General features: G+C 43.5%; 1 protein-coding gene across 2 annotated transcripts in view; it reads left to right on the top strand.

Moving 5' to 3' along the window:
• The first annotated feature begins 1450 nt into the window (after positions 1 to 1450).
• ANLN (anillin, actin binding protein) overlaps positions 1451 to 13852 on the top strand; it is an 80823-nt gene continuing 68421 nt past the window's right edge. For both annotated transcript variants that reach the window (XM_077491662.1, XM_077491661.1), the window contains exon 1: positions 1451 to 1605. In XM_077491662.1, coding sequence (XP_077347788.1) covers positions 1588 to 1605 — 18 coding nt within the window. In that variant the 5' untranslated portion in view covers positions 1451 to 1587. The remainder of the gene's footprint in view (positions 1606 to 13852) is intronic.

Here is a 13852-nt window from a genome sequence, read left to right as displayed (position 1 = left end):
CTCCAAAAGAAAAATAAATAATAAATGCAAATTTTTTTACCTGCTAAAAAATGTACATTTATTATTTTTTTTCTAAAAAGTGAACTTATCCTTTTAAAGGAGACGTACAGCCAAAGCTTGTTTCTTCTCCTCTCCCCAGCTTTCAGCGGCTGCAGAGAGAGCCATACGGGGATCAGTTCCGGTAATTGTCTTTCCCACCATACATTTCCCCCTTGCCTCAGGCACCCCTACCCGAGCAGTGCTGCCAGCTTCCCCCCCTACTTCCTGCAGGCAGCTGCAAGCTTACAATAGGTTCATTTAGGATGGAGAGTGGGGGGAGGGTCATATTTATCAGCCCCTTCATTTCCTGAATAAATACGAGTGATTGGTAACGATCACTCACTAGGTTCCAGTGGCGGCCGTTGCACTGTGGGTGTATGGGCGCCGCCCCCCCATCAATGCGCCCAGCCACTTTCAGGACGCCGGACGCATGGATTCCTATGGCGGGGTGGTACTTTTTGAAACACCTGATTAGAGCCAGGGGAATACGCAAAGAATACGCCCTGATCCCACCCAATTGTGTGACGATAGCAAATGAATTTTCACTATTTTCACACTAACCTTCCACCCCGCCGGTCACCACCGCTCTGAGAGGAGCTGCTGCAGCGGGGGGTGCCAGAGCCACAAACCCCGCGAGTGGGGGTCAGTGGCTGCATTTAATGGGCACAATAGCTTCAATTGATGGCCACATATACTTGGCACAAGTGGCTGCATTTGATGGGCACATTGGCTGCATTTGATGGTCACAGTGAGGCTGCAATTGATAGGGAGGGTTCAGTATTTTTCAGTTTGTTTGTGCCTCCACCCAAAACAATATTTGAGCACCAGCCACCACTGCTGGGTTGTGTTCATTCATAACTGAAGCACAGTAAACCGTGTTTATTGGGGGGCCCCTGTCTGGTTGGCGGTGTGGGCCCTGCGGTTTCTAACTGCGTCCCAACTCACATGAATGGGCTTGTCTATGGGCACAGAACACGTGTGCAGATGTCCGACCATACAAACCGATAGACCCCATGTAAGTGAGGCCTCATTTCAGACACTGGACCCTCCTCTGCCTCCTGCTTGTTCCAGGCTATAAGGAGGCCAGAGGCAGCCAGGCAATTAGCATTTCAGCAGCTGCCCAGCCAGCACACGTTTTGCAGTGAAGCTGCCAGCAGCCTCTCCCAGCACTCTGTCCCGGGTGTTTCTTTAACAAAACAAAGCCCATATAACATATCCCTGGAGCGCTGAGCTGAGCACGTCTGCTTCCTGTTTTATACTCACACAGCACTCCCCCCTCCCTCCGCCTAAGCAGGTCACATGACCGCCATGTCGCAAGAGGAGGCTGTGCCCACTTTTACAATCCGTCCAATCGCATCCCTCTTTTTCCTCCTTTCCTTACGTTCCACCCATGTCACGTGGTCGGTAGCGGGCGAAATTCAAAATTTGAACCGTTTTTGCGTGCTTGTTGTAGGCTGAGCCTGGGGTGACACCGCAAATACCCGGATTACTAGAGATTGTATACACCGCCCCGACCTCATACACTGCGGAGAGCGGACTGCTGACAGCATGGATCCCTTCACAGAGGTGAGAGCTCACTCCTATTCTATAATCAATACTATTACTGATCACAGAGGTGAGAGCTCACTCCTATTCTATAATCAATACTGTTACTGATCACAGAGGTGAGAGCTCACTCCTATTCTATAATCAATACTGTTACTGATCACAGAGGTGAGAGCTCACTCCTATTCTATAATCAATACTGTTACTGATCACAGAAGTGAGAGCTCACTCCTATTCTATAATCAATACTGTTACTGATCACAGAAGTGAGAGCTCACTCCTATTCTATAATCAATACTGTTACTGATCACAGAAGTGAGAGCTCACTCCTATTCTATAATCAATACTGTTACTGATCACAGAAGTGAGAGCTCACTCCTATTCTATAATCAATACTGTTACTGATCACAGAAGTGAGAGCTCACTCCTATTCTATAATCAATACTGTTACTGATCACAGAAGTGAGAGCTCACTCCTATTCTATAATCAATACTGTTACTGATCACAGAAGTGAGAGCTCACTCCTATTCTATAATCAATACTGTTACTGATCACAGAAGTGAGAGCTCACTCCTATTCTATAATCAATACTGTTACTGATCACAGAAGTGAGAGCTCACTCCTATTCTATAATCAATACTGTTACTGATCACAGAAGTGAGAGCTCACTCCTATTCTATAATCAATTGTATTACTGAAAATATATATATATAATCAAAGGTTACACATTGATCTACAGCTCTGTCCTCAGAGCACAGTATTGGTTGTGGGGGGTTTACCTTCTATGGGATTTTTAGACTTTCACTGTCATTGCTCACCATTCTATGTACATTAGGCTTCATTCAACATTCATGTTCCGCTGTGATGATCTACTTCCTAGACCAGTGATGGCAAACCTTGGCACCCCAGATGTTTTGGAACTACATTTCCCATGATGCTCATGAACTCTGCAGTGTAGTGGAGCATCATGGGAAATAGTAGTTCCAAAACATCTGGGGTGCCAAGGTTCGCCATCACTGATCTAGATAAATGCAAAACAATAGTTCTTTAATGTGCTCTGTGATACTGCATTGTGTTTTTTGTTTTCTCTTTTAAAGCGGAGGTCCACCCTAAAGTGGACCTTCCACTCATCGGAACCCTCCCCCCCTCCGGCGCCACAATTGGCACCTTTCAGGGGGGAGGGGGGGTGCAGATACCTGTACAGTACAGGTATCTGCACCCACTTCCGGGATAGCTCTCTGCGGAAAGGGGCGTACATTACGCCCCTTTCCGCAAGTGCCCCGCTGCCTGCTGGGAAACACACAGATCCCAGAGGCAGCGGGGACCGTCCTTATTGCGCAGCGCAACTCGCGCATGCGCAGTAGGGAACCGGGAAATGGGAAATGAAGCTGAAAGGCTCCATTTCCTGATTCCCATACCCAAGATGGCGGCGGCAGGACCCGAGAGACGATCTAGAGATCAGCTTCGGGTGCCGACATCGCGGGCGCGCTGGACAGGTAAGTGTCACTATTTTAAAAGTCAGCAGCTGCAGTATTTGTAGCTGCTGGCTTTAAAAAAAAAAAAAAAAGTCCCGGCGGACTCCCGCTTTAAGCTGGTCATACACTGTAAAATCTGATTGTACAATCTGCTTTATCCCTAGTACACATGAGGAAAGGATTGCCGATAACCGGCTTCTATTTACTTCCATGATCAGCTGTGATTAGACACAGCTGATCAGGTGGTAAAGAGCCGCTAAATGGCTCTTTAGCTCAATCAGTGATCGGCAGTGCCCTCCAGATTACAGAGCGCACTCCCCACGCCCAGCAGCATGTGTGATCACGGGAGACAGTCATAGGACGGCATCCAGAACTAGCCTTCCCCACTGTAGCCATAATTTGCTATAGTGCAGTCAAGTGGTTAAAGCGTTTCTTACCCCAGCACTTCATATATCTGAAATGTGCCTCCTGTACTATGTACTTGTATAAGAGAGTATCCTGTTCTCTTTGTATTGCTTCCTTTTATGTGAAATCCCTGATGTTCCTGCCCATAACTCTCCTTTCCTATTAAAAAACTGACCACACTAAGCAGGAGAAGATAGTGTGGTCAGTTCTCTAGCTGTGCTGGGAACTCAGCCTGGCCTGCTCTCCTCCAATGATCAGACTTGTCCTGCTGACACCACCCCCCTTCAGATCTACCATTAGATTGTGTAGTAGTGTATGGATTATCTTTATGCAGCACAACTCATTGCACTGCATGTCACAGCTGTCATTTGATGTGTCATATTGAACTGTCATTTGCTGTTTCAATAAAGCTAAAAAACCCAGTGCAGACTAGAGTGCTCTAGCGCTGCATTACATCACCGCTCACTGCCCCTATACAATGTACACCGCACACAGGCTGGTGTGAACACAACTTTATAGTGTTTTGCATGACGTGCTTTACGTTACAGTAAGGCCTCTCTCAGACCAATCGGGTCCACCTGTCAGTTTTTCAGGATGGATCTAATCAGACCATCCATTGCTCTCTATAGAGCGGCAGATGTCGTCAGACCTGTATCCGCTGAGACCCGCCAGCATCCCATCCGATCATTTAAAAACATACGTATGGGGGTCCATCCCTCATCTCTCAGGCTGATCTGATGGCAGTTGGAAAAAGACAGGTGGTCTGTTTCCATCCGACCAACCCATACAGAACAGCAGGCTTTGTCCCTGTCCTTTCTGCATAGTGGAGCGAGACTGACCTGTCATCCGCCTGCTCAGCGGGGATCAGTGGAGAGATTCCACCCTGGGTAGGTGGATCTGTTTGATGGAGTCTGTCCCGTGTGAAAGGGGCCTAAAATAAAAGCCGGAATTTTGTTTGTTGTTGCACAGCAGAGACTTAGGCTATGTTCACAGTGGCACTAATATTGTACGGGAAACGGCGCAATCCATGCGCGCTTCCCGCACCACCTTCAAATAGCACTGCCCTTGCAATCTGCAGCGGGTGCCTGCAATCTTAAGGTCACCCCAAACACAAGATGCAGTGAACTTGCTGGCACCGGATCGCATGGTACAAAACGGCCATGTGGTCTGGTTGCAGTGTGGTTCCAAATTTGCTGCATGCATTTCTTTGGTGTGATGAATTGCATGTGAATTGAACAGAATGCGGTGTGGTTCACATGTAGTTCATAGTGAGATCCGAGCCTCCTAATTCTCAAATAGAACCCTTTTTTTTATTTTTTCCCCCCTTCTTGGATGGATAAAATCCCATCAGATTATATTTTTGCTTCTGTTTCCCATTTAAGAGATCTCCCTTTACTTCCTGCCACGTAGACACAACAGGAAGTGAGAGCATGCCTTTGTAAAATGACACTAAAAGGGAAATATGGAAGTGTGGTAAAATGAGGCCAAAAGGGAAGATGGGAGCAAATGAATTTTTCGATTTTTCGACTCTGAAAAGTTAACCGATTTTCTGTTTGTGTGCATTAACTGGATGAAAAACGAATAAACGGTCCACAATACAGATTTCAAATGATTTTTCAGCTAGTGTATGGCCAGCATAAGTCCATCCATCAAATTACCGCTTAGTTTGTCCAGGTCTGAAGGGGTGTTAAAAAAAAAAAAAAAAATCTGCGTCCTTTTGCATTATTTTTTTTTTTATAGACATAAACGTGATGAATTGGAAGTAGTCTGATTGTAAGTGGGCACAGGTCTGTTTACATCCAGTTACTCATAGACCAAAAGTGACTTCACCTCCATTCTGCTCCAATTCAGAAGGGGGTTTGTTTACCAGTCACTGGCTGAACAGACCACGTGGCGCTTGTGTGAAAGGGGTCTAACTGCATAAAAAATATTTTTTATGGATTGCTGAGGTTATTGCCAGATCAGGAATAGAGGGGGAAATCTTCCAATGGGGACACTAGTTGTCGTGACCACCAGGAATTCCCTCACTTTCCAAAACTTCCTGTTTTTGTTGTGGGAGAGATAGTGAAGGGAAATTTCCCTCATGGGATTCCTATGGCCCAAAAAAGACCCTATAACCCTCCTCTACTGTATCTTGCCCACCGAGAAGAAAAAAAAAAAAAAATGTGTGTATGTGTATATATGTATATATATATATATATATATATATATATATATATATATATATATATATATATATATATATATATATATATATATATATATATATAAATTTTTTTTTTTTTTTTTTTTTTTTTTTTTACTTTGGCTCCTATATTGGTATATTTAGTCAGATGCCAAACTGAGCATTTTGATAAGCAGCGTATAAGTGTCATTTACAGCACCAGTACTGGCAATGTCTGTTGTATGTGCCTGTTGACTTCATGTTTTTACCAAAGTCTCCATTCTAATGCTGGCCATACACTATACGAAAAATTGGCCAAACCCATTTTGGAAAAACGAACATTCGGCCGTGAGCGCAAACGATAGTGCCATCTTGTAATGACAGATAAATTGTTCAGTGGACGTAAATGAATGTTTTTTTTTTTTTTTTTTTTCTTTACATATACCTAGTGTAGACAGTTTGGACGGGAAATACATTAACCTTTCAATTTATCGTTCGTTTTTTCAGCTCAAAAACATCCCAATGATTATCGATTTTGTGCCCATTAACTGGCTGAAAAAAAAGACCAAACTGCCTAAATGACCGAATTTCAGCTTTTTTTTTTTTTCTCATATAGTGTATGGCCAGAATTATTTTGTGATTGGCTCCAGAAAATAACTTTTGGTATTGACAGTATGCGTCGGACAAACTTAGTGCAAGACATTCATATTTGTCTTATGACAGCTGGCTTGGTAAACCATGACACATTCGTGTCTCCTAAAACAAAACCATGGGCACTGTTTCATGAAAATCCATTTTTATTTTTTCAGCGTTACAAGGATGTCTTTCATCCAATGCAGTCACATGTCCAAACCATGCTGAGAGTTCCCTTCTTTGTGTGTGTAAGGGTGGCTTATCTTTATCAGCACATGGGCTTGGTGCTTTATCCTTGTATAAGCCATTGTACTGGAAGTTTCTGTGTGTTTAATGTCAGTGTGGGTAGGACTTGACCAAAGTATAGCGTAACATTGTCGCATTTTACATGTTTTTATGTCATTGAAAAATATCCTATCAGCTGCCGAGGGCAGTGTAACTCCTGTATGCATGCCCAGGACTTAAATTATCAGTGGCTGCCCAATGGTGGAAGAGAATTGCTGTGGACCCAGATGAATCGGCAGGAATTAAAGCGGGAGTCCACCGGGACTCCGCGTTTTTTTTTTTTTTTTTTTTTTTTTTTTTTTTTTTTTAAAGCCAGCAGCTACAAATACTGCAGCTGCTGACTTTTAAAATAGTGACACTTACCTGTCCAGCGCGCCCGTGATGTCGGCACTCGAAGCCGATCTCTAGGTCGCCTGTCGGGTCCTGCCGCCGCCATCTTGGGTATGGGAATCAGGAAATGGAGCCTTTCGGCTTCATTTCCCGGTTCCCTACTGCGCATGCGCGAATCACGCTGCACAATAAGGAGGCTCCCCGCTGCCTCTGGGATCTGTGTGTTTCCCAGCAGGCAGCGGGGCACTTGCGGAAAGGGGCGTAAGTTACGCCCCTTTCCGCAGAGAGCTATCCCGGAAGTGGGTGCAGTTACCTGGATTATCCAGGTAACTGCACCCCCCCCCCTCCCCCCTGAAAGGTGCCGATTGTGGCACCGGAGGGGGGGAGGAATCCGATGAGCGGAAGGTCCACTTTAGGGTGGACCTCCGCTTTAAATGGATTGCAGTGCAAATCTGCAAAAAGCACTAAAACTGCATAGGTGTGAATCCAGCCTTAGTGAACCTCCAGCTGTTGCAAAACTACAAGTCCCATCATGCCTCTGCCTCTGGGTGTCATACTTGTGGCTGTTAGTCTTGCTATGCCTCATGGGACTTGTAGTTCTGCAACAGCTGGAGGTCCACTAATTGCATATCCCTGCCATCAATTATTTATTTTTTCAATCAGCAGTATTTTCTAAATGGCTTGCCTGGAATAAGCATGTAGTAAGTGAAGTCAGAACAAATTAACATTTGTTTTTCCTGGTTAGCAAGTATGTATGAGTGTGTGTATGTGTATATATGTATATTAAATTTTTTTTATTTTTTGGAGGAAGGGTTAGAACCCCTGCTGCTTTGAATTTTCCAAATATTCGTTTTTAGTCAATTAATCTTTACATGATTCGGTTGCTATGAAAATATTTGTACGCTGACTTTGTGAAAACAGAATACTTTTACTAGTTTCTGGTCCTGCTCCTAATCCTTTTATCTCTCTGAATCTCTCCTGTTAATCTTTTCTGACAATTGATAATCCTTTGGATACTGTAGCAAGGTTGAGATCATTTGGGTGGAGTATTTTTTTTTAATGGGCTTGTCATTATCTTCAGATTACGATGGGGAAGAGTTGGCAGAATGTGCCAGATGTCGGTATGTTTGCTGTAAGTTCTGCTCAGATACTGGATCCCATAGTGTGGTAGTTGTACGTTGTATAAATGGTTCAAGCCTATGTGATCTTCCAGTATAATTAGAAATGTGGTGACATTGAAGATTTTATGGTATTGTAGCACATATCTAGTAAACATCTCCCTCAACCCATCTACAAGAGTACAATAACTTATTGACTAAAAAAAATACATCATCTGTAGACATATGGATAGAACACGCTAAATGATTTTTAAATCCAATTGAGCCCTTATCGCTACAATGCAACCAGGCTATGTATACAGAGCAGGGTTATATTGTAAAACAAACAGTAAGTGGTGCAGGAAGGGTTAAAATATCCTGTGCTGGCAGCACATAGGAGGGTCAAACTATGCCCCTCTCCCATAAAGCAGCGGCCCGGCTCTCCAGTTCTCAAAGCATGCCTGATATATATGTCCGACAAAAATAAACATAAATGTCCAAACAAGTGCAATGAAGAGGAGGATTTTGACACAAAATTCAGATGAATCGATTGAATGCCAAACTACACTTAGAAGGTGTGCAAATGAAAAGTTGGGTACCCTTACCGGATGTGGTGGACACACATATTGTACGGCAGTGAGTCACACAAGCTCATAACACCTCGGTTCCTGGTGCTCACACTGGATGTAATGGTCCTGCGTTTTCTATACCGTATGTCAGAACAGCAATGGGACCGACAGCCTGATGTTCGCACTAGATGTAGTTGTTCCATGACTCCAACTGTACGTCTCCACACTGGGTCAGAATGGCAAAGGAACCAACAAACAGATGGATCCGAAGGGTGGTACCATAAGGAGAGCAGGGGAAATCGCTGTGATCTGGACATGGAATAGAAAAATAGGCTCCATATGGTGCAGATCAACCAAAAATGGTTTTTAATAATAATAATAAAAAAAAAAATCTATCTATCTTACAACAAGAGAGAGATCGCTCAACTGGGCTTTTAAATGATATAGAGCAATCTGAACATAAACAACTTGTGGGAGTAAACTCTCATGTATGATTTTTACCTGTAGGTAAGCCTATAGTAGGGTCTGTCTGTAGGTACAGTAAATGTCTCCTAAACATGTGCCATTTAGTAGATATTTACTTTTAGATGGAGTCGGTGGCATCACCAGTGCATGCGCTCTGAAGGAACGACATACCTGTGCAGTTCCTTTTTAAATCTGTGCCGTAAACAGCGATGCAGGCATGGTAATGACGTAGTCGCTGGCGTGGTCCTTTATCTCACCAATGCCTGCATACACGAAAGGAAGACCGGGTGAAGATGGAAGCGTCTTCAGTGGTGACAGCACACCACTGGAGGGCTTTGTTTTCAGGCAACTATGTCTTAATGTGCTAGCATGTGATGCATGCTAGCACATTATGACTTACTTAAAGTGATTTGTAAAGTCTGTTGGTGTTTTTTATTGGGGGGGGGGGGAAATGTACTTACCTGCTCTGTGCGGTTGAATTTGCACAGAGCAGCCCAGATCCTCCTCTTCTCGGGTGCCTCTTCGTTGCTCCTGTCCCCTCCCTCCTGTCGAGTACCCCCACAGCAAGCAGGTTGCTATGGGGGCACCCGAGCCGAGTCGCAGCTCCGTGTGTCCATTCAGATATGGAGCTACGCCTGCACACCCCCCCAATCTCTCCTGATTGGCTGGCTTACTGACAGCAGCGGGAGTCAATGGTGTTGCTGATGTCTCAACCAATCATGAGGGAGAGTCTCGGGCGGCCAAGACACTCGTGGCCATTGCTGGATAGAGATGGGGCTCAGGTAAGTATTTTGGTGGGGGTGTTGCATGCAGAAAGGCTTTTTATCTTGATGCATTAAGATAAAAAAAAAACCTTCTGATTTTAGAACTCCTCCTTTTAAAGAGGTAGTAAACCCGCTGACATCTTTTTTTCATACCTGTAAGGGAAAAGGCATAATGAGCTAGTATGCACCGCATACTAGCTCATTATGAAATACTTAACTTAGAACGAGGCCCCGACATCTCGCCCAATAGGGAGCTGACATGTTCCCTCGGCGTGTCTTCCGGGTATCGTGGCTCTGGCACTGTGAATGGCCGAAGCAGCAATATTGTCACTCCCGTGCATGCGTGCGGGAGTTTTATTTCCGGAAAGGTTTGGCGTCTGCCGGGGTTCCAGCCGAGAAACCCCTGTGCGCATGCGCCGCTTCAGTCAGCGACTCACTGCCAGGGGAATATCTCCTAAACCATACAGGTTTAGGAGATATTATTTTTTTTACCTACAAGTAAGCCTTCTAGGCTTCAATGTAGGTAAAAGTAAAAAAATAAACTACACAAACGCTTTAAACTGCCTTAAGGCCTGACTCTTGTGGTATGATTATTTATTTATTTTTTTTTATTTTTTATTTTTTTATGCAGTTTACTACATCTTTTAAAGTGTATGTCAAGGCAATATATATGTAGTACATCTCTGCAATACATGCACATTTCCCTGTGTTTTTATTAATTTATACATATATACGCTACAAGTACAGAATAGACTTAGACATGTAGTATGTGCCTACGTTCCTCTTTGGCATGACTACACAGCCCTGAATTTTTAAAGAAGAACTCCAGGCAAAGTTTTTTTATTTTCCCATGCTGTGGGGCTGTGCCCACACTGCATTATTGAACTGATCGGCTTGTCAAGGGGGTGCAAGGAAAAGCTATACTTACCCGATCCTCCGGAAAACCACGCCCCCCCCACGTCGAGCAGTGGACTGTTTCTGCCATTTTCATGAGCCTATGGGTGGGATGACAGGACCGGTCCAGTCACAAGACCACTAGCGTGCGGGGAGGCAGGAGCAATGGATTAGGTGACTATGTATATTTAATAGACCAAAAGGCAGCAAATATGAGACGTTCATTGTTTGGGTTTATGTAAACTTTATGGTGTGATAGTCATCTGACTGTGGAGCAAGCCTCTCCCTGATCATACAATACAGTAGGTTTCTTCTGCCAATACATTCTTCATCATTTACTGAACGGTTCATTTAGAAAGTAGTAATTCTGATTTTCACCAAATATTCTCTGGTGGTGAATCAATCGCTGTCATGTAAAACACATGACCCCGAAGGATTCACCTGCTGAGAATGTGTGCTGCATGTCTGATTTACTTCTTTAGATATGCCCTAAACATAGGAAACATTCAGCTCATTCACACATGCACAGAGAACTATACACCATGATAAATGGAATTTCTCTCTCTGCCCGGGAGTGACAGATGTTTGTGTACAGATCAATGAATGGCTGTACGCTGGCATCCACACATCCAGGTGTTTGAGTACAGCGCGCATGCGCTGTAGGAGACCAACTGTCAAGCGGCATGACTGGTTTCCCTTAGTCAAGATGGCGGCACCAGATAGCCCATTGAAGAATCGGCTTGCATGAGAACATCCATTTTTTTGGGGTGAGCCTGGAGCTCCTCTTTAAGGAAATATTTATAAAGAAGTGAATGGGACATTCGGCAAACATTCTCTGTGCGTGAATCCTCAGGTCCATGTGTTTTTAAATGGCATGCTTGATTTTTATTGATTGCAGTTCTCTGCGCTCACCTGAATGAGCCCTTTGTACCATATTTGTAATATAACTGCAGCCCACATCATGTGGTGGCTGTATGGTAAATTGTATTCAAAAGGAGATCGCCTTCATTGTTACTACATGTGTCTGTTATATTTACAAATCTAAGGCTGCTTTCACACTGGTCAGTTTTTTTTTATTTTTTTATTTTTTTGCGTTTTAAAGTGGAAGAAAAACACATGACCTTTTTCAAATCCTATGGAACTACTTGCACAGGTTAGTTGCGGGTCTCATGCTTTTCAACATCCTGCAAGCTGCTTTTTTGGTGCGATTAAAAAGATGCACCGATACCAGGCATTTGGTTGAATATTGCTACTCGCCCAAATGCTCCCGGTACTGAAACCAGTACTTTGCTGTGCGAATTGCGCCAATACAAAAGGAATGGGCACAAATTGCACTGCAAAGAATTGCTTGCTATTTGAACAGGAATGTGGTGCAATTCATGTCCAAATCGCATGCAAGTTCCCCCACTGCTGGGGGGGGGGGGGGGGTGTGAGTGTATAAAAGGGGATTAAAGCGCCATCTAGTATGCAGTTTAGAACTCGCAGTACATATCTGGTAGGAAATTGCGGCCGCTGGAGGTGCTCATAGGGCTGGCAGAGATGTAGAGATTAGTCTAACCCGAGCTGATATGCCTTCTGCTCTGTACCCACAGGGTCCCGGAACGTCTCCTCCAGCAGCCCTGATTTTCTACCAGATATGTACTGTGTGTTTTTTAAAATTGTTTAAACTGACTAGATGGCACTTTAACACACACTTTTTTGCAGTGCGATACAATTTTTTCATTTTATTTTTTTAGATTGTGATGCAACTTGCACCACAAAGTTTTGGTACGCGGTATCAGCGAGTACCTAACTTAAAATATCGGTAAGTGCAGAATAAAAAGAAAACAGTACTTTTTTTTTATTTATTTTTTTTTAATCGGCAGCAAAATATGCACCTGAGGTTGTGAAAATATTATATATATATATATATATATATATATATATATAAACATTTTTATTTTTGGGGGGGGGGGGTGTTGCATGTCTGTTTTTATACAAACGTATATGCGTTTCATCGCATTTTTGCAACAGAGGACTGTGAAATGAGCCTTCATCTAGAATTTTTTTTTTTTTTTTTTTCACTGCAATGCTCCTAAGTAACAGTAAATGACATCTAATTGAAATGTACTTGATTTACATTCTTTCTTATGTCATTTCTGGCAGTTAAGGTATAGCCAGCTGACAGAACCTGTTAATCTAGGCTTGTTCTCAAACTGAGAAAATAAAAATGTGTTTTGTAAAGTTCTTTCTTTGTAGATTCAGAGACGTGGGAAGAAATTCTGTATGTCCAGACTATAGACAGGACGTGGTTTGCATAACATGTGGCATGTTAATTTCTCCCCTGTGCTGCAGACTGTAAAACTGCCGGGCTCCCGTTTTTTTTCTATTTGAAAGTGCAGATGGCGTCTTTTTTTGAGGATCTGATGATCTGTTTTTCCATAATTGGTAGGATGGAGGTTCTCTGCAGCTGCAGGAAAGATGTGTCGGTTAGTGGGCTCTGTTCCAGCACATAGCTAGGAAAAAATTCTCTGCGTAACGCCTGCACTCTACAAGCTACAGCATGAGTGGATGATATAATACTCCGCAATGAAATGTAAATACCGTACTTGCTATGACTACAACTATTGGCTGATTCAAACTAAAATAACTGTGTGTCACCTGATGATGCTGAAAGACATAAAAAAAAAACAAAAAAAAAAAACACGTCCCCTTTGTCATACTGTGAATTCAGCACTTTGATGAACAATTCGTTTATATACTCCTCCAGAAGAGACTTTCCTTACTACTAGCAGAACATGTTTGTTGCTGGAGATGTGCAGAATACAAACGTCTCTTTCAAAAATGGCAAGCAGACAGGCCTTTTATTACAGAAGAGATGCAATGCCTCCTATAATAAATTCAGACCGACCTGCCTGCCCGCGGTCTGGGAAGAAGGTAGTGTTTGATGCCCTAGCAAATTTAGGCTTAATGCACATGGGCCCACTCACCTGTATGGCATATGTTTGGTGCACTAGATGTGGGGGTGCTGAGTACAGCCTCTCATAGACCTGAATTGGTGAAGGCAGCTATAGCTAGCTATTCTCTGCTATTTGCCTAATGTGGCACATGCCCACATCTGCATTTTTAGGCCTCATGCACACTGCAGCTGCTAAACTCCCATTTAGGAGCAGTTAGGCGTTTTGTTTGTTGTTTTGTTTTGTATTT

Source organism: Lithobates pipiens, unplaced genomic scaffold (genome assembly GCF_037356315.1).
Source record: "Lithobates pipiens isolate NorthernLeopardFrog02 unplaced genomic scaffold, aLitPip1_a1.2 Scaffold_19, whole genome shotgun sequence".
In the NCBI taxonomy this organism is placed as follows: domain Eukaryota; kingdom Metazoa; phylum Chordata; class Amphibia; order Anura; family Ranidae; genus Lithobates; species Lithobates pipiens.
Note: the sequence above shows the minus strand (reverse complement) of the source record. Positions and strands in the feature narration are given on the sequence as shown.